The sequence below is a fragment of the Pan troglodytes genome, chromosome 3, assembly GCF_028858775.2.
Source record: "Pan troglodytes isolate AG18354 chromosome 3, NHGRI_mPanTro3-v2.0_pri, whole genome shotgun sequence".
Taxonomy (NCBI): Eukaryota; Metazoa; Chordata; class Mammalia; order Primates; family Hominidae; genus Pan; species Pan troglodytes.
Genome location: NC_072401.2, coordinates 56,051,848 through 56,079,081, shown reverse-complemented (window position 1 = coordinate 56,079,081; position 27,234 = coordinate 56,051,848). Strand labels below are relative to the sequence as shown.

General features: G+C 35.9%; 1 protein-coding gene across 1 annotated transcript; it reads right to left on the bottom strand.

Moving 5' to 3' along the window:
• Positions 1 to 9,236: 9,236 nt before the first annotated feature.
• Positions 9,237 to 11,827, bottom strand: CXCL3 (C-X-C motif chemokine ligand 3). Its single transcript, XM_517228.8, has 4 exons — positions 11,171 to 11,827; positions 10,949 to 11,072; positions 10,752 to 10,835; positions 9,237 to 9,928 (listed from the first exon to the last, which is right to left on the bottom strand). Exons 1-4 carry the CDS (start codon positions 11,268 to 11,270, stop codon positions 9,913 to 9,915), a joined length of 324 nt encoding a protein of 107 aa, XP_517228.2. The 5' UTR covers positions 11,271 to 11,827; the 3' UTR covers positions 9,237 to 9,912.
• Between the last annotated feature and the right edge of the window lie 15,407 nt (positions 11,828 to 27,234).

Below are 27,234 nucleotides of genomic sequence, written 5' to 3'. Positions count from 1 at the left end.
GATCATATAATTTTTATCTTTCATTCTATTAATTTGGAGAATCACGTTTATTGATTTTCATGTGTAGAACTATCCTTGCATTTTAGGGAAAAATCCAGTTTGATCATAATGTATGATTATTTTACTGTGTTGATGAGTTCAGTTTGCTAATATTTTATTGAGATTTTTTGCATTTATGTTTATTAGAAATATTGGCCTGAATTTTTTTTCTGATAGTGTTCTTTTTTGCTTTGGTATCCAAGTAATGCTGGCCTCATAAAACAATTTGAGAATTATTTTATCCTCTTCAATTTTTTGTAGAGTTTTGAGAAGGATTAGGATTACTCTTTTTTAAAGGTTGGTAGAATTTACCAGTGAAGGCATCTGGTTCTGGGCTTCTCTTTGTTGAGAGATTTATGATTAGTGATTCAAACTTTTTAGTTGTTATTGGCCTATTCAGATTATCTACTTCTTTATAATTTAGTCTTTGTATGTTTCTTGGAATTCATCCATTTTTTTTCTAGGTTATTCAATTTTTGGTGTATAATTGTTCATAGCAGTCCATTATGATTCTGTATATTTTTGTGATATCAGTTGCAATGTCTCTATTTATAATTTTATTTATTTGAGTACTCTCTCATTTTTCTTAGCTAGCTAAAAATTTGTCAATTTAATTTACCTTCTCAAAACACCAACTCTTAGTTTTATTGGTCTTGTCTATTAATAAAACTACAAGACTATTTTCTAGTCTTCGTTTCATTTATTTCTGCTCTAATCTTTGCTACTTCATTTGTCTAATTTTAGCTTTGTTTTCTTTTACTAATTTCTTGAAGTGTAACTTTAGATTGTTTTTTGAGATCTTTGTTTTTTCTTAATGCAGGTGTTTGCATTAAGAATTTTCATCTTCGATTTGCTTTTGCTGCATATTATAAGTTTTGGCATGTTCTGTTTCCATTTTTATTTACTTCAAGATATTTTTATTTTCCTTCTTTTTCATTCTTTTACCCATTTATTATTCAAGGCTTTGTTGCTTAATTTTTACATACTTGTGAATTTGTAAAATCTTCTTCACGTTACTGATTTCTAGTTTCATTCCACTATGGTCAGAAAATAGACTTAATAGTATTTCAATATTTTTAAACTTGTTAAAACTTTGTGTGTGTGTGTGTGTGTGTGTGTGTGTGTGTGTGTGTGTGTGTGTGTTTTATAATGCTCTGGTCTGCTGGATAGTGCCCATAAGTCCCATAGTCTTTCTTATTATTTATTTATTTGTTTGTTTGTTTGTTTGTTTATTTTTCTTTTGGCTGGGTAATTTCAAATGATCTGTTTTTGAGTTAACTGATTCTTTCTTCTGCTTTATACAGTCTGCTATTGAAACTCTCTATGATACTTTTCACTTTAGTCATACTTCAGCTCCAGAGTTTCTGTTTGGCTCTTTGTGGGGGGTTCTTTCTCCTTGTTGAGCTTCTAATTTTGTTCAAATATTGCTTTCCTGATTATTTTTAGTTGTCTGTCTGTGTTTTATTGGAACTCATTGAGCTAGTATAAAATGGTTATTTTGAATTCTTTGTTAGACAATTTATAGATCTCCATATTTTAGAACCAGTTACTTGTTTTTCTATTTTGTTCCTTTGATGCTGTTGTGTTTCCCTGATTCTAGCACAAGGGGCCTAGCTTTTGGCCTATCCTGGTTTTTGATATGCCTTCATCGTTAAGTTTAATCATTTCTAGCTTTTGGTTTAAGGTGAGAGATATGCAACACTGTCTTTTCCTTGAACAATTTGGAAGCCTTTATAGGGTTATTAATTGGCCCAATTTTAATATTGCTGTGTCTCAGGGAATAGAGAGGCCAAAGGAGATGTAGAGATGGTGAAGGGCCAGTCATTGCAGCAGTTTGAATAGCCATGACATTTATCAATTAACTGTCTTATTTGGGTGCAGTTAGTGAAGCCCAAAAGTAATTACAATAGTAACATCAAGGATTACCAATCACAGATTATCATAACAGATATAATAATAATGAAAAAGTTTTAAACGTTGCAAGTTACCAAAATGTGACACAGAGACACAAAATGAACACACGTTGTGGTAAAAATGGTGCCCATAGACTTGTTCAATACTGGGTTGCCACAAATCCTCAATTTGTAAACAATACTGTATCTACAAACCAATTAAGTAAAGTGCAACAAAAAAAAGCCTGCCTGTATTCTGCTCCAGGGTGGGAATTTCCATCTCACTAGTTACTGGTAGATGACATATAATCTGTTATTGCCTTTAATTTTTATCTGTACCAAAGAGGTAAAACACCAATACATATTAAATACTACACACAATTTTTATAAATATGATAGAATTTACTTTTCCATATTACCTCAGCTGACTAATCTGGGGAAAAAATTATTGTACGTGGAAATGAACTTTGGCTAAACAAAACCCTGTAATACAAAATTTTTGTTTTAGCTTTTTTTTTCTTAAAAGGAAACAATTAATTTTTTCGTGTCTAGTATAATTACTGGATTATTTTCTGATTCCAGTTTTAGCAATTTTAACTGCAAAATGTGAATAAAAGTAAAGATGCCTCATCTTGATTATGACAAAAGATTTATAAATGACCAAATTTCTGAATTTACATTATGTTTTTCACCTATTGATCATCAGTTAAAAAAAACCACAGAAATTTGTGGCAAAAAAAAAAACACAGAAATTTGAAGGAAAATTAATTTGTTTTAAAAAGGAAGTAAGAAATGAAAGATAATCTCAAGTTTATAAAATATATTACTAACTCATTGGTAATTGAGAACTTGTTATTTGTTTTTTCTGAGATTCTCAGTTGGAAATACTTTGTTTTCTTGAAATAATCAGTGGCTCAGAAATACAACAGCAATTCCTTTAACATAAAAAAATATGGCTTCAATTTTCTAATTATGGATGTACACCTGCATACCTACTTAATGGAGAAAAATTACTAAGTGCAGAAAAGATTAAGAGATTATTTAAGTTCTTTTAAGGTTAGTCCAAGAAAAAAACTTTAGCAGATATTTTCTTCTTTCTTCAACATTCTGTTCAATGTATAACTGACACATTTTATGTATTTACAAGATGATGAGTGAACATAGTTATGATAAATAACTCTGATGTAACAGGCAATGTTCAAAGTCCTTAATGTATATATAAAATGCACTTAATCCTTTCAAACACCCAAGGAAGTGGTTACCAGGTTTTTCCCCATATTACAGTTACAAGGAAATGAATGGGCAGGGAATTTGTGCAATTTGTCTGTTTCACAGCTAATATTTCAGAATTTGAGCTCCAAGCAGTATGGCTTTAACCACTACACAATTAAAAAAATTTCCTGAGATAGGTGATTGAGAGCTTTAGGAGAGCATTTTTTTAAGGTTTGTTATTCTTACGGTTAAATAGCTCAACTTTATCTTTCCTAAAAGATAGGAAATTGCTCAAGTTTCCAGTGTTTTATTTCACTAATGGCAAGAATTGTTGTGCCACTAACATGATATACTTAAAGTTAATGAAATCTACATCTATTTATCTATCTGTTCACTATTCCAAGTCAATGTATTTCACCTCCAAAATCATGTCAATGGAAATTAATACTGTACCTTAGGAGCTTGCAAGAAGTGGAAATAGGCATCTTAGTTGGCTCTTAGTTGCTGAGATAAGGATTATAGTTTTCTGCTGACCCAGTTTGGACACTTTATCATGTTTTAATAAATAAAATACTTTTCCTTCAGCATTAATAGGAAGCTGTCCAGGCTTTTACTCTCCTTATAACTTAAGAAAAAATAAGATATTTGCTATAATGACTTCCAGATCAAACCAAAATAACGGCTTACGCAAATATTTAGGATAAATAGACCTTCCAAAAATTTACAGTAGTAGCCAAAGGGATAAAATATTTCAAGAATCTGCTTTGTAGAATGACCTATAGCTATGCCCAAGACTTTCATAATAAACATTAGTTGCTTATGTAATGAAGTGTAAAAACAGATTTTTCCCACCTTTAATATATCTGTTCTTATAATTCAATTTATAATAGCCCTATATTTATTTTTCAGAACATTAAGAAAGCAATGATGTTCTACCAACATAATCCAGTCCTTTCTTGTTTTAATGAGTGCCTCCCCCAGCCAAATACTCATCTTATGAGCTGAATGGCAGCTCTATATGCCCAAACATTAAACTTATGGAAACTCCAGTTTTAAATGAATAGAGTCATTGCTAAAATAAAAGTATTGGTTTCTAAATTCCATTTTGAACTAACATATTTACTGTATCCTGCAGCTTTGATTGGCAGTATCTAATATGCCTTTAAAATCCAGAGTTGCTTCTGTATCCTAAGTACAAATGAAACAGCAGGAATGGGCAGGCAGTGTAGTGTTGCTCTAACCATGCTTGCCTTGGGGAACTGTGCCTTACAACTGTGCCTTGGGGAATTGTGCCTTGGGGAACTTGCTTTGGGGAACTGTGCCTTGGGGAGCTGGGCTCAACTCTATTTTGTTGCCATTACTACTACTATAATGCAGATGTCTGAAGGTGGCATTAAATCTCTGGATGCATCCACTTGGTCATTCCAGAACATTTCATCAAGTGAAAATGTCATCCACTTGGCCCAGTCTTTAGTACATTTGTCCTCTCTGCCTGGTTTGAGTCCCTTCTACCTTCTGATAACAGAATCCTGGCTTTCCTTCGGAAACCATCTCCCCTTCCTTCCAGTCTGGGTGGTTCAGATAGGTTGACTCTACCCTAAAGCTCCAGAAGTGAGCTGACATCCCAAAGTAGTATTGACCATTCCTTTCAACCCTGAGCCACCCTGATAACTCAGAGGTGCACAAGTGATCTAATAAGCCTGGCCAAGTCAGAAAAATCCCCTGAGACCACTTTGGCAGGAAATGGCTGGAAAAATCATCCCTTGCTTCCTGCTGGGTTATAGCTTGGAGCTTTGCCAGTGCTTTGCATAAAGTAAAGCCAGCACAGAGAAAGGCAGTTAGACCTGCAGTGAGACTGGTTATTAAAGAGAATTTTTGGACTCTAGGATCCAGGTTTATCTCATCTACACAGCAGTCAAATAAAGTAATCCTACTCTCTATTTCAAAGGGTTGTTATGATGAATGTGTCAATATTTATAAAACACCGATATATTTCATAAGGAAATGAAATAATTCCCATTTTCAGTAAGCCAATTTGAGTTGGTTTTTTTAACTGTCTGTACTGACTGCTTGAGTTATCTTTCTAACCAGAAGGTCATTTCAACTTGAATTTAATTCCTCTCTTCATTTGATTCAGCATTTGTATTGATCATTTTCCCAGCATTGTAACATAGGAATGAAATTAGGTGCCATAGATACAAAGACAATTAATATAGAATCTGCTACCTTCTAACTCTCAACACAATACAGGAGATGAATGTACAAATAGAAGATTTTAGAAGGGCCTGGTAAATACCATGACAAACTATGCACAAAGTGTTAAGAGTAAGGATGGGTATCTCATACAACTCTTATGGGTTAATGAGTGGGTTTCTGAGAGGTGTTACAGAGGTTTTCCTACAAGAAGTGGTTACTTATGTGAGTTTTAAAGGATGGAGAGTTTTCCAAGTAGATGGGACAACACTGAGGAATGGAAAACGCTCCAGTAGGAGACAACCAAGTAATCAAAGGCATGAAGATTGGAAAGTCCATGGAAGTCCTAGAAGCAGCAAGTGACTCAGGTAGATGGAGTTCATCCTGTGGGCAGGGAGAGGAGAGCAAGTGAGGCAGGAGGGGCGATCAGGATTCCACATAGGAGGCCATGTGCCTGTAGGATCCTGCTTCTCTGTCAGTTTGGATGTTACCATAGCTGCGCAGCTTTTACGTGTGTCTCATGGTGTTTCCATGTCCCTTGTGGACAGATTCCTTTATTGACTATCTACCACAGGGAGAGTGGGAAGGCAAGAGTAACCTACAGGTTCAATGTATGTGTAGAAAATGAGGAATGGTGGATATTAAATTCGAAAGACATTTACTAGATGCATACAACACAAAAGGGATTGTGATGAGTTTTGTAAAAGATAGTGGATAAAGCCAAAACTTAAACATGAAATTCTTCTTTGATTCTTAACTTGCACACTTCCTTCTGCAACATTGCTAGTCTTCTAATTCTGCAGTAAAGACATACTGATGATTTCAACAAACTATAATTGTTTAACTTTATTGGAAATAACACCAAGCACCATCTAATATATAGATGTGAACATCATTCCAAAACTTTTAAAAATTAGCTTTTAGTATAAGCTTTATATTTGCCTTTTCTTGAGATTGTTGTTTAAACTTTTGTGGAAAGTATTGAGTAATTAAATTACATTATGCTCATATCATGTAATCCAAGAAATATAGGAATGCCAAAATTACAAAAGAATATGTCAGAAAAAATACAGGAAATAAGCAACATCTCTATGGAAACATTTTTATCATACTAGGTGATTATATTGGTCATCATGATGACTCTGGTATTATGGAAGTACAATGTAGGAAGTTGAGATGAGTTATAAACCACAGCAAACATATCACACACAGTGTATGAATACATAGTTCAACTAAGACAGTTACAAATCATCCTAAAAAACTTTGATGATCAGAAAAGTTCTTCTGTAATGTTTTAACATTTTGAAATGTATTGATACATTTTTTATGACTCATCTATGTTCTCTTTGGAAAGACAAATGTGATTTATGCAATTGCTGGGTAAATTGCCAATATGTGTCAGTCAAACCAAGTTGGTTGCTTATGTTGCTTAACACTTCTATACTGCTACTAAATTTGTGCTGCTTTACATATTAAGTGTTGAAAGAGTTTGTTAGAATCTGTAACTATGATTATATATCTGTCTATGCTCTTTTTTGATCTCTTCATTTTGCTTTATGTGTGTGTGTGAATTTTTTTTTTTCTTTAGAGACAGGGCCTTGCTCTGTCACCCAGGCTGCAGTGCGGTGGCATGTTCATAGCTCACTGCAGCTTCAGACTCAGGGGCTCAGTTGATTCTCCCACCTCAGCCTCACAAATAGTTTATATAATTTGATAATGTGTTTCTAAGTTCATAAAAGCTTAGGAATGTTTTGTCTCTTGTTGAGTTAACCCCTTTTTAGTTTTAACAGTCTTTTTTATCTCCAAGACTATTTCTTTCCTTAAGGCATAATATATTAATTAGGCCTTCATTAGTATATCAATTTTTAATAAATATAATTTATATGAATAGCATATTAATAGTTATTAAGTAATAAATATATTGATATATCCAGGTCAGGTTTCAGTATAGTAATATATCCATGTCAGCCCATTTGTATATGATATAACAGTATTAATTCTTTTAATTTCAAGCAACCTGGTGCCCAATTTGTTTTTACTTTTATTGTATTTTTATAATTGACACATAATTACTGTGCATATTGATGGGGTACATAGTAATGTTTCTATATATAATGTATAGTGAAAAGATCAGGGTAATTAGCATATCCGTCAGTTCAAATATTTATCATTTATTTGTGTGGGAACATTTGATATCCTTCTAGCTGTTTGAAACTATTTATTACTTTTAACTATAGTCATCCTACAGTGGTATAAAACACTAGAATTTGTTCCTCCTATCTAGATATAATTTAAAGTGTATCCTTTTAAGAAGCATAAACATGTCATATTTATGTAGTCTGATAATCTTTGACTTTTAATTGGAGTGTTTATTCTGTTTAAATTTACTATAATTCTTAATATAGTTGTATCTAAGTCTACTATCTGCTATTATATTTGTCCTATCTTTTGAAAAATAAACTTTTAAATTTGGAATAATTTTAGACTCACAAAAAATTTGTGTGGGCACAGAGAGTTTCTATATCTGACCTTTAGCTCAGTGTCCCCTAACATTGACATCTTACATACTTGTAGTACATTTGACAAAACTAAGAAATTAACATTGGTACATTGCTGTTAACTAAACTCTTGTCTTTATTCAGATTTCATCAATTTTCCAATAATGTCCTTTTTTCTATTCCAGGATCCAATTCAACATACCACATTGTATTTAGTCCCCATATCACTTTTGTCTCCTTTAATCTGTGACAATTTATTGATTTTGTCTTGTTTTTCATGACCTTGACAGTGTTGAAGAGTACTTATGAGGAGTTTTGTAAAACATCCATCAGTTCAGATTTTTATGATGTCCTTGTTGTGATTATACAAAGGTTATGCATTTTCTGGAAGAATATAAATGGAGTGGAAGTGTCCTTCCATCACATTATATGAGGGGGTGTGCAATATTCACATGCCATAATTGGTGACAATAACCTTGATCACTTGGTTAAGATTGTCTGCCAAATTTCTCCACTGTAATTTTTTTTTCCTTTTTCTTAGTCTTTTCTTTGGAAGCCAGTCACTAAGTCTAGCTACACGCACCTGGAGAGGGGAATTAAGCTTCACCTTCAGGAAGGAGGAGACTATACTCACATTATTAGCAATTCTTCTGTAAAGATGTGTCTCTTCTGCCCTTGATCCATGTGTTGGTTTATTCCTTCATTTCTGTCTTCTTTTGTATTAGTCGGGTATTTTCTATTACACCATTTTATGTCCTTTTTAGATTAAGTCCAAAATTTTGCATTTTCCTTTTAGTTGTTGCCCTACAAATTACAACATTTGTTCTTGCTACGATTTTTTTCTTAATACTTTCTCTAACAATTGAAGAGATATGTTATAGTCTAAACCCACTTATCTCCCAACCTATCTTTTGTGCTATTTTTGTCATATATTTTACATTACAGTATCTCAATAGGTCATTTTTTTAATATCACAATTTTTTTTAGTTCTAAGGCAGAATCAACTTTTCTACATTTTGCCCCCAACCTTGTTAAACGGGAAAGAATTGCATAAGTATTTGAGAAACCGCTTACCAAAAGCATCTAGCAGATCTAGCAGACGCCCATGTTAAAATATCAATAACATTCAAAAATTTGTAAAGAACTAATTTTGAATAACAAATTGGTCAATGTGAAAAACAGCTAAATGTTATACAAAATTAGAATTATCAAAGTGGTTGGGGGGTAGTGTGTACTTTCTAAAAGCATCAGATAGTCTGTTTTGAATAAGAGAAATATAAGGGAAGTGACAGCTAGAAGCAGGCACAGATTTAGATAGAACCTGCAGCCTAACTGTATAACACCTTGGGTGCCTGGGAAGAACTAAAAGTCAAGAAGAATTTTTTGAAAAACCACATAAGCCTTTTTTTTCATAAAGCTTTTATTATCATGTCATTTGTACAAATGTAACAGTAATGATAACTTCTCTTTTCCAAGGGAAAGAGAAACACTGCAGAATGGACATTAAACAAGGCATTATGCCCTACAAGCAAGACATAAAATGTCTAAGGGAAACTTCAGCATAAAAATGTTGAACACATAATGTGAGATTATTTGAATAAATAACAACTGACATACTTTTTTTAAAAAAAATAAGTATAAAAAAATAGATGTGTACATACATTCCCTTACCCTAACAGTGATCCACTAATTGCTTGCATTTCAATCCCCCCACCCTCCAGTTCCCCACCCTGTTATTTATCAAGGTGGCTGACACATTATGGCCTCCCACTAAATATTAGTTTAATGACACATTTAAAACCCATCATATTCCAATTAAATAATCAGGACTGAGCTATGTTTGATGAAACACACTCACATCTTTAAATAACAGCATGTAAAATATTAAAATACAAGCTTTCAAAAATAAATACATAAATAAGTAGAACCCTCGTAAGAAATAGTCAAACACATTAAGTCCTTTCCAGCTGTCCCTAGAAAGCTGCTGTTCTCTTTTTCATTTTCAGCTCTGGTAAGGGCAGGGACCACCCTGCAGGAAGTGTCAATGATACACTGATAAGCTTCTTACTTCTCTCCTGTCAGTTGGTGCTCCCCCTGTGATGAGAAAAGGGTTACTGTTGCAGGTGCTAAGGAAGGCTGCTCTTCTGTCACTCTGGTGGCTGAAGTTGCTTGGAGGGATGTCCCCATGCAGACTCTCTCCCAGCCCTCCACTCAGGGAAGGTCTGTCTGTACCCACTGCCCTCTATAGCAGAAAACTTGCACTCCTGAATGCTATTTTTTTTTTTTTTCAAGAAAGAAGTGGCTGTGGACTCAACTAGATTCTTGGTTTGAAAAAGCCAAAACATATTGGTCACTGATTGTCACATTGGGTTAGAAATTTCCATTCATGATCTCCCTTAAGCTGCACACAACCCTATGAAATAACTACCATTATCTACCCTATTTTGCTAAATCTCAAAGAGATTAAATAATGTTGACAGGGATCCTAGCCTTGAACTCACTGAAGGTGTCACTGCAAAGTTTCTGCTCTTCACCAAGAAGGCTTACAGGCCCAAAGTGCCCAAACCAGACATTGCATTTTTCAGGTCTGAAGCCCATTAGGGACTGAGGTAAACGTCCCAAAACAGGCAGGGGGCATTTTGGCATTGTTAGTCAAATTTACTTAGTATTCTAGAAACCCACATTTACCCTCCCAGGGGTTAGGCCTGGAAATGGAAGACACTAAAATACTGAAATATCCTCTGGCACCAGAGCAGATTAATAACCTTAATGGCAACTTTAATTGTGAAAATAATAATCACAATTTCTAGTCCTTCAGCTAACTCTTGGGGTTCCCTGATTTTATTTTTAGGGGGCAGATGCCAGTATTTCTGACCAACGGCTCCAGTCGCCCGTGTATATGGAAATTACAACTCACTTGTTCAGTATCTTTTCGATGATTTTCTGAACCATGGGGGATGCCGGGTTGAGACAAGCTTTCTTCCCATTCTTGAGTGTGGCTCTGCAGAGAGAAGGGAATTCCGTGAGACAGGAGGTCGGGCTGGGGACAGGGTTGGGGCAGCGGGAGAGTCGGGGACCCCAGCGGTGGCAGCGGAAGCGCGGGGCGGGGCTTACATGACTTCGGTTTGGGCGCAGTGGGGTCCTGGGGACTTCACATTCACACTTTGGATGTTCTTGAGGTGAATTCCCTGCAGGGTCTGCAAGCACTGGCAGCGCAGTTCAGTGACCACGGACGCTCCTAGGGAAGAAGAGACTCGCTGATTGAGCGGGGCTGTTGGCGCGGGGCGCCCACCCCAGCCGCGTCCGGCCCGGGGACCCCAGGGCGCCGGGACCCACCTGCTGCGCGCCGGCCGGCGGCCACCAGGAGCAGGAGCAGCAGCGCCACCCGCAGGAGCCGGGGATTGCTGGGGGCGGTGGAGAGCGTGGCGCGGGCCATGGGGCTCAGCAGACGGGTCGGGAAGCTGTGCGAGAAGCGGGAGAGCTGGCGGGGAGGTGCCTGCGACCCGGGCTGTGTGGCTCCCCAAGATCGGCGAACCCTTTTTATGCATGGTTGAGACTGGAAAGCCCAGAGCGGCCGGGCCAGGGAAATTCCCGGAGCTCCAGATCGATCCGGAGTCCCGAAGGAAGGCGACGGCCCCACCCCCGGGGTGGAGTCGGGTACGGGTAGGGGGAGCCCACTGGTGACGCCTATGCCTCGCCCTCCAGAGTAACTCCCGTGCACTCTGGGACTTTGGGATATTCATTTTCTGCCCCAAATTCCTGGAGAGGCAGTGAGTCCACCTCGCTGAAGATACAGCCTGTGAGGGGGGGACCTTAGGTCCCCGATGACCCCCCGCGTACGGGGTAGGGTTGGAGGAAAGAGCTGGGGGGACCCGTGAGAACCAGGACAGGAAAGGCACGACTTCTTTAGAGGAAGAGAGCTTTGTCTCCTTAGTTATCAGATTTGCTGGGGACCCGGAGATAGGCGAGTTTTCCCTCAGCTATCCCCTCTCTATATAGTCTATCCTCTATGTTAACCTCCCGGTCTCTGCCTCTCTCATTTTCGGTTTAGCGTTATTTCATGTACATCTAACATCATGCTCTCTGTGAAAGTACAGCCATCGTCTCGGATTCCAGAGAAGAATGTTCTACTTGTTCCTTGTTCTGCATATTCTCTAATCACACTTAGAATATCTTGTTTACGTTTTCCATTTGGTGGCAACAGATTATCAGTGTCAAAAGTTGAATTCAGTGTTAGTGTCAGTGGAAGCCAGGGCTGTATAACATGACCTCTTCTTCTGTATCCTGCATAACGTCCTTCCTCCCTCTGAAATGTTGGAACTTCTTAAATCCCCTGGAGACCTTCTCCCAGTGGGAGGGATTCAGATTTGATCTAGAAATATGACACTGGCTGTCACTCTGAAGCTGTGGAGGGGCTGGGTCCAGCAGGCTCATGGGCTCAATGTTTCTGGTTCTGTCTTTGCGAATGACACTAGAGAGTAGGTACCTTGTGTGCAAACACCATTCCCACTGAAGGAGCAAACAGCTGCCTGCTGATGACATTTAAACACCAGATCACACATAAAATCACATTTCATTTACTATAGAATTTTCTGGTATTCAGCATTGGGGGATCTTTCTCTGGAAACATTAACAGGGCACTTTTTTTTTCTCGTCTGGAATTTCAGTCTTTTAACCTGATATCTTTGTCCCTTTTTCTAGTTTTAGATAATGTATTTTGATTCGTCATTAGGTTTTAGAGGGTTTAAGTGTGATTCTACAAGTTGGTCTCAGACCTCTTTGAGACGTGGAGTAGGATGGAGGAGAGGAGAAAGGAATGGCATCTGCCTGAAGCACAGGGCTCTACACAACCCAGCTCAAGGGATAAGAGTCCTTGCCCCTAACCAAACACAGAGCGTGCAACTGTGCTGCTTGTATTTAGTTGCAGAGTATCACTTGCAAGTTGTTAAGCCTCTCTGTGCCTAGCCCAAGGTGGTTATGAGAAATGAGTTAACATTTGTAAGAGACAACATGGATTAAGTGTCTTATTAATGGTTGTTAAATAAATAAAATGGACTATTTCCATTTTTAAAAGGCTATTTCTTTCCCGACATTGCCTGAACAAAAACTCAGCCTGCTATGAATTCTGTAAAGGAAAAAGAAGAATCTAATGGAAAGTTTTACTCTCCAGTGTTTTTCACATTTAAAATTTTCTGTATCCCTTACTGCCACCCAACTGTCCCTGTCGCTAACTGACATAAAGCAGTGTGAGTCCTTAAGAAATCAAAGCACATCCTAGAAAGAAGAATGTTCATATAAACACCACAATCCCAGTTTCCAAAATGGTCTTGTAGTTACTGGTGCTCACGGGTATCTGTGATGTCATTACAATAATCTTGGACAAGGGATAGAAAGGTGTGCTAGAATGTCCTGTTACTTTAAAATAGACACTATAGGTAATATATATGCTCCATTCTTTTTCAGTAATTTCCTCTCTCACATCTTCCTGACTACTTAAATTCCTTGAAAGAAAGGATAGATACAGAAAAAACATTGACCCAATGGAGGCCAAAATAGTGTCCCAAATGTCTACTGCAGTTTCAAGCTGTAATAAATGCTGCAAACTTATAAATGAAAAATAAAGTTCAATTGGGAATTTATAAAAAACAAAAAAGTTAAATGTTTTTAATTTAGGAAGGCTTTCAGAAAGGAAGACACATCTGTACTTTACCAGGAGATGCACATAGATGGGAGGTCATTAAAAATTTGCTTGTTTTTCTTCAGCAAACATAAGGTAAATGATAAGAGCTTACAAGATTCTGGGTAAATGTGGAACATGCTGCTTTTTTATTTAATAATTTCATGCTATGGGCAAGTTAATAAACCTCTGCACCAGAGACAAGGGGCAGAGAATTGATTTAATGCTCTTCTAAGCATTTTACAAATATTGACTCATTCAATCTTCCAAATAATACTGTGAAGTAGATATTAATTGTTATCTTTATGGGACTTAACGGTTACAAACAAAAGAACTGAGGTACAGAGAGATTAAGTCACTTGCTTAACTTCATACATCCTTGAGGCTGGAAATCAAACCCAGAGAAAATGGCTCTTAACCATTAAACTATGGTAAAAAGGCACTGTGATATATAATTAGTACTTTAAGGGGAGGAAGGATTTTTAAAAATGTATTTGTTCTTGACCTAGTTGAATAGCTTAAATTTACATATTTTAAAATGAAAATACATCAAAACGATAATATATCTTTGTAGTTTTGTTTCACTAACAGCATCACTCTCTCCTGTGGCATTGATGTAGCTCATTATCTTTCCTTAAGGTGCCCAATTCTGAAGAATAAAATAGGCACTTTTCCATGGAGAAAGCTGACAAACTACTTCTTTAAAAAAATGATGAAAATAAACGTCTTCAGTGTGATGTCATATGGATATCATGTACCCGCTTGATATGATGTCATAAGAATGGCATAAGCAGGATGCCTCTTTGGTACCACTTCCAAAAATTCATCACCCAAATCTAGTTATGATAAAAAACATTCTTCAAACTCATACTGAAGACTCCTAAAGCTAATCAGTACTCTTCAAAACTGTCAAGGTCATGAAGACAATAAAAGACTGAAAAACCATCACAGTCCAGAGGAAACTGGAGAAGTGACAACTCATTGCAGTGTGGTAGTTTGGATAGGATCCTGGGACAGAAAGAGGATATTAATGGAAAAGCTGGTGAAACCCAACTTAGTCTGGAGTTTAGTTAAAACTAATGTGTCATTGGTGGTTTATTAGCTTTAACAGACGTTCCGTGCTGTTGTAAAATGTTCACTTTCAGGGAAACAGGATGAAGGGCACACGGACACTGTATTATCTTTGCAATGTTTGTAAATTGAAAATTGTTCCAATTAAGTTCATTTTTTTCTAAGTTTATTTTTCTAAATCCATTTAGAATACCACCAAAATGAAATCAGGGCATGTGCATGTTTTACGTGCTAGCTTTCTAGACAGGAAATTGAATTTTGATTTAGTACATATTTGCTCAAATATGAAAATTCAAAATATCTGTTGCCACAGTTTGGGCAGTTCATCATGCTTCATAGTGTTAAATACTTTGCCTTCAGCATTATGTTTTCCAGATCTCTCATCTAGTTCTTATAACTGAAGAAAATCAGAAAGTGTTTGCTATCGTGCTCTCCAGACCCAACACAAGGAGAGCGCCAAGAGAATAATGCAAATGAAACATGTCAAGAGGCCGTGGACATTTGCAGGTTATGCAGAACTTGACTCCTGAGGAAAATGTCATCAGAATCACTTGTTTTTGTAAATGAAGTATAAAGGACAGGATTTGTTGTTGATGTTGGTGGTGGTGTTTTTCCCTAACATGCCGCTTGTATCAATGAGATCTTCATAAGCCAAAGCTTATAATGCTGTTGACTACAAAAATAAATTGTCTTGTTAGAGCAAGTGTTTCTCCAAGCCTATTTTCTTTTCAAGAGTTGAATGCCAGGATTTTATGCAGTCTTTAAACTTATTCAAGCAACAATTCTTAAAGAAATGGAAGAATCTTTAAAAATGGAAGCTTTGGTGGCCAAATTCCATTTGCCCTGAAATCATTATGGAACCTTACAAAACTAGCAGACAGTCAAATCTCGGTGCTCATATCTCCTAGGCCACCTGTTCTCCAGTCACTGCTACAACACTAGCTGCCTGCAGATGTCACCTGGAAACTCCTGGCCTCAGCTGAATCAGGTATCTTTCACTTTGTGGCCCAGTGTTTCTCTGTTGCTGCCAGGAAACATCCCTTTCACAAGAGGAACTGGGGTCAATGGATAAATGTTTCCCCCTTTTGCATGTTTTGGGCAGAAATTCTACACCATTTCTCAGAGGGTCCCCAGTAGAATTGAACTCCAGTTGCCCATGTCCTCTTTTCCTAGTTTGTTCTTCCCAGCTTTCAAGTCCTCTGCATTGGTAATATGTCCCCAAATAAATTACCTGCATGGCAGGCTCATGACTCAAACTCTGCATTTTGGAGGAGCCTAAACTTAGGCACTGCTCCATCCTGAGAAATAACCATGCTTAAATAAGGAGGGCAACCCTGCTCTGCCCCAAACTGATTTAGGAACTTCTTCCTCACAACTGCTATCCCTATTTCCCTATACTCATCTCTTCCAATGTAATGACTCTGGGTCAGAGCAGAGAAGAATGAAGATGTGTGAACATGACATTAGATTCCTGAATCAGTCCACCTCCACAGTCCAAGGCCATGGTGGGTGCTGAATTCATGGTCCTCTCTATTTAGCCTCCCGGAGACTGCTTGTCTGGCAGCTTCTCTTTCTTCCGGTACATTTAAAATTAATCTATGCATATAAGGCACAGTGATAGGTTTAGTAGAAGAGACAAAGTTGGATCAAATCCAACTTCTAACACAAAATTCTTCATTTAATCTGTCTACTTTCTTTTGTAATGCCAGATCATTTATTTTTCTGTTCCTGGCATAATAATCTCATGATATGATCAATATGCAAGTACTTAAAATCATTCATGTAACACTGAGAATCATTCAATATTTTAGCTTTGGTCTGTTTTCTTGGGTGGGGGGTGGAAGAATGGGCAATTATTTGTATTTAAAAGTGTTTTTATAAATTGTTTTGCCTCTTCACTTTCTTAAGATTGTTTCCTAAACTTTCTGGAAGTAGGATTCATTAAATAAATAACATCATGATCATATATTATGAAAACAACAAAACATAGGATTGCCAAAATTGCAAAAGAATAAGGAAATGAGAAAATGTCCCTTGGAAATAATTACATAAGAAGTTTGTTTTGAAGATTAAAACATCATTATGACTTTAGTATTCTGGAAACAAAATTTAGGAAGTTAGAAGATGAATGTATAAACCACAAATGAAAATAGCATGCATAGCATAAAAATACAGATTTCATCTAAGAAAAGTTTGAATCATCATAAAAACTTGATCTTAAGTGTCCTATCCATAGCATTTTTTTTTTTTTTTTATGCAGCATCTTGCTCTTGCTCTGTTGCCCAGGCTGGAGTGCAGTGGTGCAATCTTGGCTCATTGTAAACTCCGCCTCCCAGATTCAAGGGATTCTCCTGCCTCAGCCTCCTGAGTAGCTGGGATTACAGGGGCATGCCACCACGCCCAGCTAATTTTTGTATTTTTAGTAGAGACAGGGTTTCACCATGCTGGTCAGGCTGGTCTCGAATTCCTGACCTCGTGATCCACCCACCCCAGCCTCTCAAAGTGCTGGGATTACAGGCATGAGCCATTGCGCTTGGCCAATCCATAGTATTTGTCAAGGTTATTTATTGTCCAATTTTTTGGTCAGAAATATTTTTGTTTTGATTTTTTCCTTCTGGGTTCTGTCCTTATATTCAGTAAAGACTTCTATACAATGCTGGTTTCAGAGTTGCTCTACTGGCGTGTTACTGAGCTAGTTCGTTGATTGACATTTTTGAAGTAGTTAAAGACAAAAAAACACAGGATCCAATTAGACATGGTGGAAATTATAGTGAAAATGGGGAAACAAGAGCTTGGTTGTGTGTCATTACTACTGTATGTTATACATAGAAGTAAATGTCTTCAATCAAATAATGTTTAATGTGCTCATATTAGTATCTGTGTATGACTGGAGCATGTGGGTGGACAGGCTCTTAACAGAATCCCTAATAGTTTCAAATGTGAGTCTAATTAAAATATCAAACAAGTCACTGGCAGGAAAAATAGCATAAGGCTGTTGGAATGTCTATGACTAACTTGGTGAGACCTGTGAGCCTAACAAGATCAGGAGTTGGGAAAATGGTGTCTTTAATGTTTAATCAACTTTCTGTTAGCTGGGTGCCTTATCCTCAGTACCCACCTGCGCTGTTACATTACAGCACTAACTGCGGTATTATTCCTCTTTATGTAATAAATATTCAACAAACATTTATTTAGCACCTACTCTGCCTGGCATTTTTCTGAGATCCGGAATGAAGAGATGAAAAAAGCTTGACACTTACTCCCTGTTTTAAAGTAGAAAAACAGTCAGATAAATGAATAATCACAGTGCAACTTAATAGGTATTCTGATGGACATAAGTACAAATTTCTTTATGCCTTGTTTCCTAATAGTTTCTATAGTCATCCTTAGATTGAAAAAAAGACTGATTTTCCAACACAGCTGATAGGTAAAACTGATTTTTTCCAACTCTGCTTGTTGTCCGCTCTACTTTCAGTTTTTATTGCCTCTAATTACGGACTCTGGATAATGATATAATCCCCATGTTGTGTCTGACTCAGTGAAGAAATAAATATTTGGAACATTTACATCCAAGATGTATTTACTTTTCTTCTTTCCTTTACTAGGAAGACAATTAAAACAGGCTCTCCATCACCACATGTCCTGTATGTTTTATAATCTTATAGACACACTGGTTGACAAACTGTGGGTTTTTTTAATTTCTGTAAACTTATGGGGTGCATGAGAAATTTTGTTACATGTATGTAATGCATAGTGATCACATCAGGTTATTCAGAATGTCCATCACCAGAGTACAATACATTTTTATTAAGTACAGTCATCCTATGCTGCTATCAAACATTGAATTTATTCCATTTATCCTACTGTACATTTATACCTTTTAACTCACTTTTCTTCATCCTCTCCCTTCCCTCCCTTTTACCCTTCTCAGTCTCTTATCTATTTTTCCTCTCTCTGCCTCCATGTGTTCAAATTGTTAGCTTCCACATATAAGTTAGAACATGTGATGTTTGTTTTTTAGTGTCTAGCTCATTTCACTTAAGACAATGACCTCACATTCCACCCATGTTGTTGTAAATGACATAATTTCATTCTTTTTACGGCTGAATAGTATTCCAGTGTGTATATATACATACTTGCTTTATCCATTCTTCCATTGATGGACAATTAGGTTGATTCCACATCTTTGCTATTGTGAATAGTCCTGTAATAAATACGTAAGTGCTGGTATTCATTTGATATATTATTTTCCTTTTGGTAGATACACAGAAGTGGGGTTGCTGGATCAAATGGTAATCTTATTTTTAGTGTTGTGAGACATTTCCATAGTGGCTGTACTAGTTTACATTCCCGAGAACAGTGTATAAAAGTTTTCGGCCAGGTATGGTGGCTCACGCCTGTAGTCCCCGCACTTTGGGAGGCTGAGGCAGGCGGATCATGAGGTCAGGAGATGGAGACCATCCTAGCTAACATGGTGAAATCCCGTCTCTACTAAAAATACAAAAAATTAGCCGGGCGTGGTGGCAGGCGCCTGTAGTCCCAGCTACTTGGGAGGCTGAGGCAGGAGAATGGCGGAAACCTGAGAGGCGGAGCTTGCAGTAAGCCGAGATCGCGCCACTGCACTCCAGCCTGGACGACAGAGCAAGACTCCATCTCAAAAAAAACAAAACAAAAAAAAGTTCTCTTTTCTCTGCATCCTCACCAACATCGTCATTTTTTTGTCTTTTTTAATAATAGCCATTCTGACTGGGGTAAGATTATACCTCATCGTGGGTTTTATTTGCATTTCTCTGATGATTAGTGATGTTGAACATATTCTCACATACCTGTTGGCCATTTATGTCTTCTTTTGAGAATTTTCTGTCATCTCTTTTGCCCACTTTTTAATGGGATTATTTGTGGAGTTTTTTTCATTTTTGTCCTGTTGAGTTGTTTTAGTTGCTTGAATATTCTGGATATTGGTACCTTTTGGAAGAATAATTCACAAATATTTTCTTCCATTTGGCAGGTTGCTTCTTCTGTCTGTTGGGTATTTCTTTTGCTGTGCAGAAGCATTTATTTCAAGTAAGTTCAGTGTGTTTATTTTTATTTTTGTTGCCTGTGCTTTTGAATCTTAGTCATAAATTATTTGCCTAAACCAATATACAGGAGAGTTTTCCCTAGATTTTCTTCTAGTATTTTTATAGTTTCAGCTCTTATATTTAAGTCTTTAATTCATTTTGTGTAGTTTTTTTGTATATGGTGAGAGATAGGGGTCCAGTTTCATTTTTCTGCATGTGGCCATCCAGTTTTCCTAACACTATTTATTGAACAGTGTATCCTCCCCTAAATGTATATTTTTGTCAGCTTTGTCAATGATCAATAGGCTGTAAATATGTGGCTTCATTTCTGGCTTCTCTATTCTATTCCATTGCTCAATGTGTCTATTTTTATGCCAATGCCATGCTGTTTTGGTTATTATAACGTGGTAATATATTTTGAAGTCGGATAATGTGATGCCTCCTACTTTGTTCTTTTTGCTCAGGATTTCTTAGGGTATTTAGGGTCTTTTTTCATTCCATATACGTTTTAGTAATTTTTTAAATTCTGTGAAGAATGGCATCAGTATTGCATTGAATCTGTAGATTTTTGGGGGCAACATGGTCATTTAAATAATATTAATACTTCTGATCCATAGGCATAAAATGTCTTTCCATTTGTTTCTGTCATCTTCAATTTATTTCATCAGTGTTCTATAGATTTCCTTGTCAAGAACTTTCACCTCCTTGGTTAAATTTATTCCTAGGTACTTTAATTTTGTTGTTGTTGTTGATAACTATTGTAAATGGGATTGCCATCTTTATTTCATTCTTAGCTAGATCAGTATTTCTGTATAGAAGGCTACTAATTTTTGTACATTGATTTTGAATCCTATAACTTTACTGAGTTCATTTATCACATCTAAGGCTTTTTTTATTGTAGTCATTAGGTTTTTCTACATGTAAGACCATATCATCTGTAAAGAGGGACAATTTGACTTGCTCTTTTCCAATCTGGATGGCTTTTATTTATTTCTCTTGCCTGATTCCCCTGGGTAGGGCTTACATTACTATGTTGAAGAGGAGTAATGAAAATGGTAATCTTTGCCTTGTTTTAGATCTTAGAGAAAAGGCATTCCGTTTTTCTCCATTCAGCATTATGTTGGCTCTGAGTTTGTCATATATGGCTTTTGTTATTTTAAGGTATGTTTCTTCTATGCATCTTTGTAAACAGTATTTATCATGATGGGATATCTGCATTTTATCAAATGATTTTTCTGCACTCATTGAGATTATCATATCGTTTTTATACTTCATTCTGTTGAATTAATATATCACATTTATTGATTTGTGTATATCAAACCATTTTGGCATCCCTGGTATGAATCTCACCTGATTATAGTGTATTATCTTTTTGATGTACTGTTTTATTCAGTTTGCTAGTGTTTTGTTGAGGATTTGACATCTCTGTTCAGCGGGTATATTGGTTTGTAGTTTTCTTTTTATGTTGTGTCCTTGTCTGGTTTTATTGTCAGAGTAATGCCGGCTTCATAGAATAGGGGGAAGTTCCTCCTCTTCAAGTATTTGGAATAGTTTCAAGTGGATTGGTATTAGTTCTCCTTTGTACATTTGGTAGAATTTGGCTGTTTATCCATCTGGTTCTGGGTTTTCCTTTTTGGGGATACTTTTTATCACTGATTCAATCTAGCTACTCATTTTTGGTCTGTTTGTATTTTCTATTCCTTCCCGATTCAGTCTTGGTAGGTTGTATGTTTCCAAGAATTTATTCATTTCCTATAGGTTTCCCTGATGGTCAGTCTATAATTATTCATAATACTCTGTGATTATCTTTTGTATTTCTATGGTATCAGTTGCAATATCTCCTTTTTCATTTCTAATTTTGTTTATTCAGATTTTCTCTTCTCTCTTCTTGGTTAATCAGTTAGGGATTTTCAATTTTGTTTATCTTTTTTAATAACCAACTCTTTTGTTGATCCTTTGTATTTTTTGTCCCTATTACCTTTAGTTCTGCTCTGATCTTTATTTGTTTTCCTCTATTATATTTGGCTTTGGTTTGTTCTTGATTTTCTGGTTCCTACAGGTGCATTGCTAGATTGTTAGTTTGTGATTATTCTCCTATTAATGTAGGCTTTTATTCCTGTAATCTTCCCTCTTAGCACTGTATATCCCACAGGTTTTAGTGTGTTGTATTTCCATTTTCTTCTTTTTGAGGAATTTTTAAATTTCCATTTTAATTCCTTTCTTCTCCCAATCATCATTCAAGAGCATGTTCTTTAATTTCCATGATTTTCTATTATTTCCAGTGCTCATGTTGGTATTGATTTTTCATTTTATTTCATTTTGATTTGAGAACATTCTTAATATAATTTTGATTTTTAAAAATTTGTTGAGACTTGTTTTGTGGCCTAACATATGTTCTATTCTGGATAATAGTCCATGTTTTTATAGAAAGAAGATATATTCTGCTGTCACTGGATAAAATGTTCCATTAATGTCTCTTAGGTCTATTTGGTCTAAAGTCCAGTTTAAACCCAATGTTTCCTTGTTTATTTTCATCAAGATGATCTGTTTAATGATGGGAAAGGGTGTTGACGTCCCCTACTTTATTGTATTGCAGTCTTTCTTTGTTTTGATCTAGTAATATTTGCTTTGTGTAGCTGAGTGCTCCAGTACCAGATGCATATATAGTAAGAATTGTTACATTCTCTTGCTGGATTGATCCCTTTGTCATTGTATAGTAATCTTCTTTGTTGAAACTACCATCAGAGTGAATAGGAAACCTACAGAATCGGAGAAAATTTTTGCAATCTACCCATCTGACAAAGGGCTAATATCCAGAATCCACAATGAACTTAAACAAATTTACAAGAAAAAAATCAAACAACCCCATCAAAAAGTGGACAAAGCATATGAACAGACACTTCTCAAAAGAAGACATTTATGCAGCCAACAGACACATGAAAAAATGCTCATCATCACTGGCCATCAGAGAAATGCAAATCAAAACCACAATGAGATACCATCTCACACCAGTTAGAACGGCGATCATTAAAAAGTCAGGAAACAACAGATGCTGGAGAGGATGTGGAGAAATAGGAATGCTTTTACACTGTTGGTGGGAGTGTAAACTAGTTCAACCATTGTGGAAGACAGTGTGGCAATTCCTCAAGAATCTAGAACTAGAAACACCATTTGACCCAGCCATCCCATTACTAGGTAAATACCCAAAAGATTATAAATCATGCTACTATACAGACACATGCACATGTATGTTTATTGCAGGACTATTCACACAATAGCAAAGACTTGGAACCAACCTAAATGTCCATCAATGATAGACTGGATTAAGAAAATGTGGCACATATAAACCATGGAGTACTACTATGCAGTCATAAAAAAGGATGAGTTCATGTCCTTTGTAGGGACATGGATGAAGCTGGAAACCATCATTCTCAGCAAACTATCGCAAGGACAGAAAACCAAACACTGCATGTTCTCACTCATAGGTGGGAATTGAACAATGAGAACACTTGGACACAAGGAGCGGAACATCACACACTGGGGCCTGTCGTGGGGTAGGGGGAGGGGGGAGGGATAGCATTAGGAGAAATACCTAATGTAAATGATGAGTTAATGAGTGCAGCAAACCAACACGGCACATGTATACCTATGCAACAAACCTGCACGTTGTGCACATGTACCCTAGAACTTAAAGTATAATAATAATAAAAAAAACCACACACCAATGAAAGTTCAGAATTGCCAGTGGATATACAATTAACTAAGTATTGAGTTATTCATTACCAATCATAATTAAGTGCTATTTAAGCACCCAAACAAATGGCAATTATTTACATTTGAGTTGAGTGACTATAGATAACAAACTGTCCAAACATTTTTTAAGTGTTTGTTCTTTAGGACCCTCAGAGATATAATAAAAGGGAACACATTTATATAGATAAATACTACATTATGTTTGTACAAATAAACGGAATTTAAAAATAATAATAATAATCTTCTCTGTCTTTTTTACTGTTCTTCACTTAAAGTCTCTTTTATATAAGTATAGCTACTCCTGCTTGATTTTGGTTTTCACTTGCGTGTAATATGCTTTTCTATCTCTTTACTTTCAGTCTGTATGTGGCTTTACTGGCAAGGTGAGTTTCACATAAGCAGTATATAGCCGAATCATGTTTTTTAAATTTATTCTTCCATTCTATATATTTTAACAGCAGAATTTAATCCATTTACGTTCAAGGTTGTTATTGATATATGAGGCTATGTTCCTGTCATATTGTTAACTATTTTTTGGTTGTTTTATATATTTTTTGTTCCTTTCTTTTTGTCTTATAGTTTTCTCTTGTGGATTGGTGGATTTCTGTAGTGATATCATTTGCATCCTTTCCCTTCCTCTTGTGTATGATTGCTTCACCAGTGAGCTTTATAGTTTAGTGTGTTTTCATGATGGTAAATGTCATCCTTTCACTTCTAGGTTTAGAATTCCTTTGAGTATTTCTTTCAGAGCTAGTCTAGTGGTAATGAAATCCTTCAGCATTTGTTTCTCTGTGAATGACTTTATCTCACCTTCATTTATAAAGGATAATTTTGCTAGATGTAGTATTCTTGGGTGGAAGACTTTTTCCTCCAACATTTTGAATATATCTTCCCATTCTCTTCTGATGTGGAAGTATTATGTTGAGAAATCCACTGTTAGTCTGATGGGGTTTTCTTTATAGGTAACTGAACACTTTTCTCTTGCTGTTTCTAGAATTTGTTTTTAACTTTGACTTTAGACTCCCATAGAGAAAACCTTTTTGCATTTTATCTGTCTGGGCACATTGAACCACCTGAATCTGAATGTCTAAATCTCTTGCTAGATTTGGAAATTTTCATCTATTTTTGCATTGAATAGATTTTCTAATCTTTTCTTTGTTTCTTCACCCTCAGGGATACTGATAATTTGTTTATTTTTTCATTTTATATTGTCTCAAATGTCACAAAGCCTTTGCTCTTTATTATGTTTTCTTTATTTTTATCTAACTGAATTATTTCAAAAGGCCCGTCTTCAAATTTTAACGTTTTTTCTTCTGCTTGAGCTAGCCTATTATTGACACTTTTAAACGTATTTTATATTTCCTTTAATGAATTCTTAAGTTCTAAGCTTTTTATTTGGTTTGTATTAAAAATATCTACCTTTTCAGTAAACTTATCATTTGCATTCTGATTTTTAAAAATTTATTTCTATTGTCTTTCAGAATTCTCGAAAATATCACTGAGTATCCTTAAAAAATCAATATTTTGAATTCCTTATTTGGAACTTTGAAAATTTCTTTTTGATCAAGATATATGCTAGAGAATTAATGTTTTCCTTTTGAGGTGTTATATTTTCTTGCTTTTTTATGTTTCCTGTATCCTTATATTGATTTCTGGGTATGTAGTATAAAAGGAAATTTTCCTATTTTGGGATTTTCTTTAGTAGGGGATAACTTTTTTCTGAAGATGTATTTATGGTGTTTGGTGGGTCAAGTACTTTGGCTTTGATTCTGGGTGCATGGAGTACCATAGTCTGTGTGATTACTTTGGCTGTAAACATCATTAGTTGTATCTGTAATGTCCCCTACACTATACTAGGTGTACAATAGGTTATACCATCTAGATTTATGTAAGTGCATACTATGGTGTTCAAACAATGACAAAATCACCTAATGAGGCGTTTCTCAGAATGTAGTCCTATTATTAAGTACTGCATTTTTGAGCATCTGCATCCAACCCAATAGCTGTTGCAGAACTTGCAAGTGGTGGAGCCAGGTTAGCCCATTATTCTGACTGGAGAGGATGTGCTTTTAGCTGGGTCATAACTATCTCATAAAATTGTTTATTCCTGCATGCAAAACACTTTATATGCTTGGCATATTAAAAGTGATTAATAAATTTGAACTATTATCATGCTATATAAAGAATGATACAGATCATAACTTGTGAATTTTGTTGGCCATATTGTGAAATACCAAAGTGTGAAACAAAACAAGAAGGGAAGAAGTAAAGCTTTTATCCACAGCAATTATGTTCAAATTAATAATATATAACAACAAATCAATAGAAATTGTTATTCTTATGTTAATACTTTTGTAGTAACAAAATTAATTTTGTTAATGAAAATTTTGTAGGTATAAATTTTAGGGGTTAAGAAATGAATGGAAATTTTGTTGCTTAAAAAAAGAATTAGTAGTCTAGTAAAGGTTAAGTTCTACATTATACTTACTTACAAGGTCAATACTAATGCTAGAATTGTAACCATGTAGATGTTAACTAAATGCTAATATATACAAACATGTCAGGGTAAAACATTTAGCCTCAAGAATTTTTTTTTCTTTTCTTTCTTTCTTGTTTCAAAAAATATCACAGGTTTTTTAATGGGATACATTAATTCATTTCCATCATCTATTTTTTATTCTACCAGGGATAAATATATATACTTTAAAGTAAAAAAGCAGAGTTCACAAGACTTACATTCTACAACTTTATTATTTTTAGGGTTTGAAGGCTAAAACAAACATCAGAAGAAACTTTCAGAAGATGTTTTAAGCAAGACATACTAGCACTAAGACACTAAAAGACCCTATCAAGTTCCTGAACATACTAACAAAAATTTATTGAGCAAGTATTTTGTGCTGGGCTCTGTGTGATTCCTAATATCACTAACCATTATTAAATCTGTTTATTATCATCAACATGTCTAGTCTTACAGTAGAGTGGGGTTGGAAAAATCAACAAAGATGTGTTTCAATAGAAATTTTCAAATAAGTAAAGGGAAAGTGCACTACAATGTTTAGCCAAGGATTGGGGGTAAAACATATATTATATATTGAAGCATGGCTTGCTTATTTTCACCTTCTTTCTGTTATCTTTTATCCAGCATTCTCAGAATAAAATGTGATTTTTGAAACAGAATAGAACTTAGATCAAAATTTTAATACAGTAAGAATAAGTATCCTGGATAAATAAGAATTCGAGAAAGTCAAGGCTTCAAAATCCTCCCCTTCCAGTGAAAAGCGTTAGCAGAAAGTTAACAAATTAACCAGATGAATTCATCAACTTTCAACATTTTCTGTACAATTTTATTGATTCTGGGAGCATCTGGGTCCAGGCAGATTTTTCCTCCCATCCTACAGAGTGGCTCTGCAAGAGAGAATAGAATTATCTGTGGGTGTCCTGGCCTGAATATCAGAAAGGATCTGTGAGACTGGAGGAATGAATGCAGATGGGGATGGAGGTAGAGGGCTTCCCTGATGAGGCGATAGCACAGAAGCAGTGGCTTACATTACTTCGTCTTTGCTGCAATGGGGTCCTGCTGAGACCAACTCCAAATTGTGGATGTTTCTGGGATGAAGTGCAAAGGTTGACTTCACATACTCGCAGTGCAGTTCAGTGTACAAGTCACTGTCTACACTTACAGCTGGGGTAAATAGTGATCTATTAGTGGTCGTGAATATTTTTCTCAGTTCTCTCAATTGTAAATTGAAGGTAATTGTACCTCTCTCATAAAGCCATTGTGAATATGATCTGTAAAGCTTTAGTAAAGTGCCCAGCAGAATGCCCAGCAAATGTGAAGT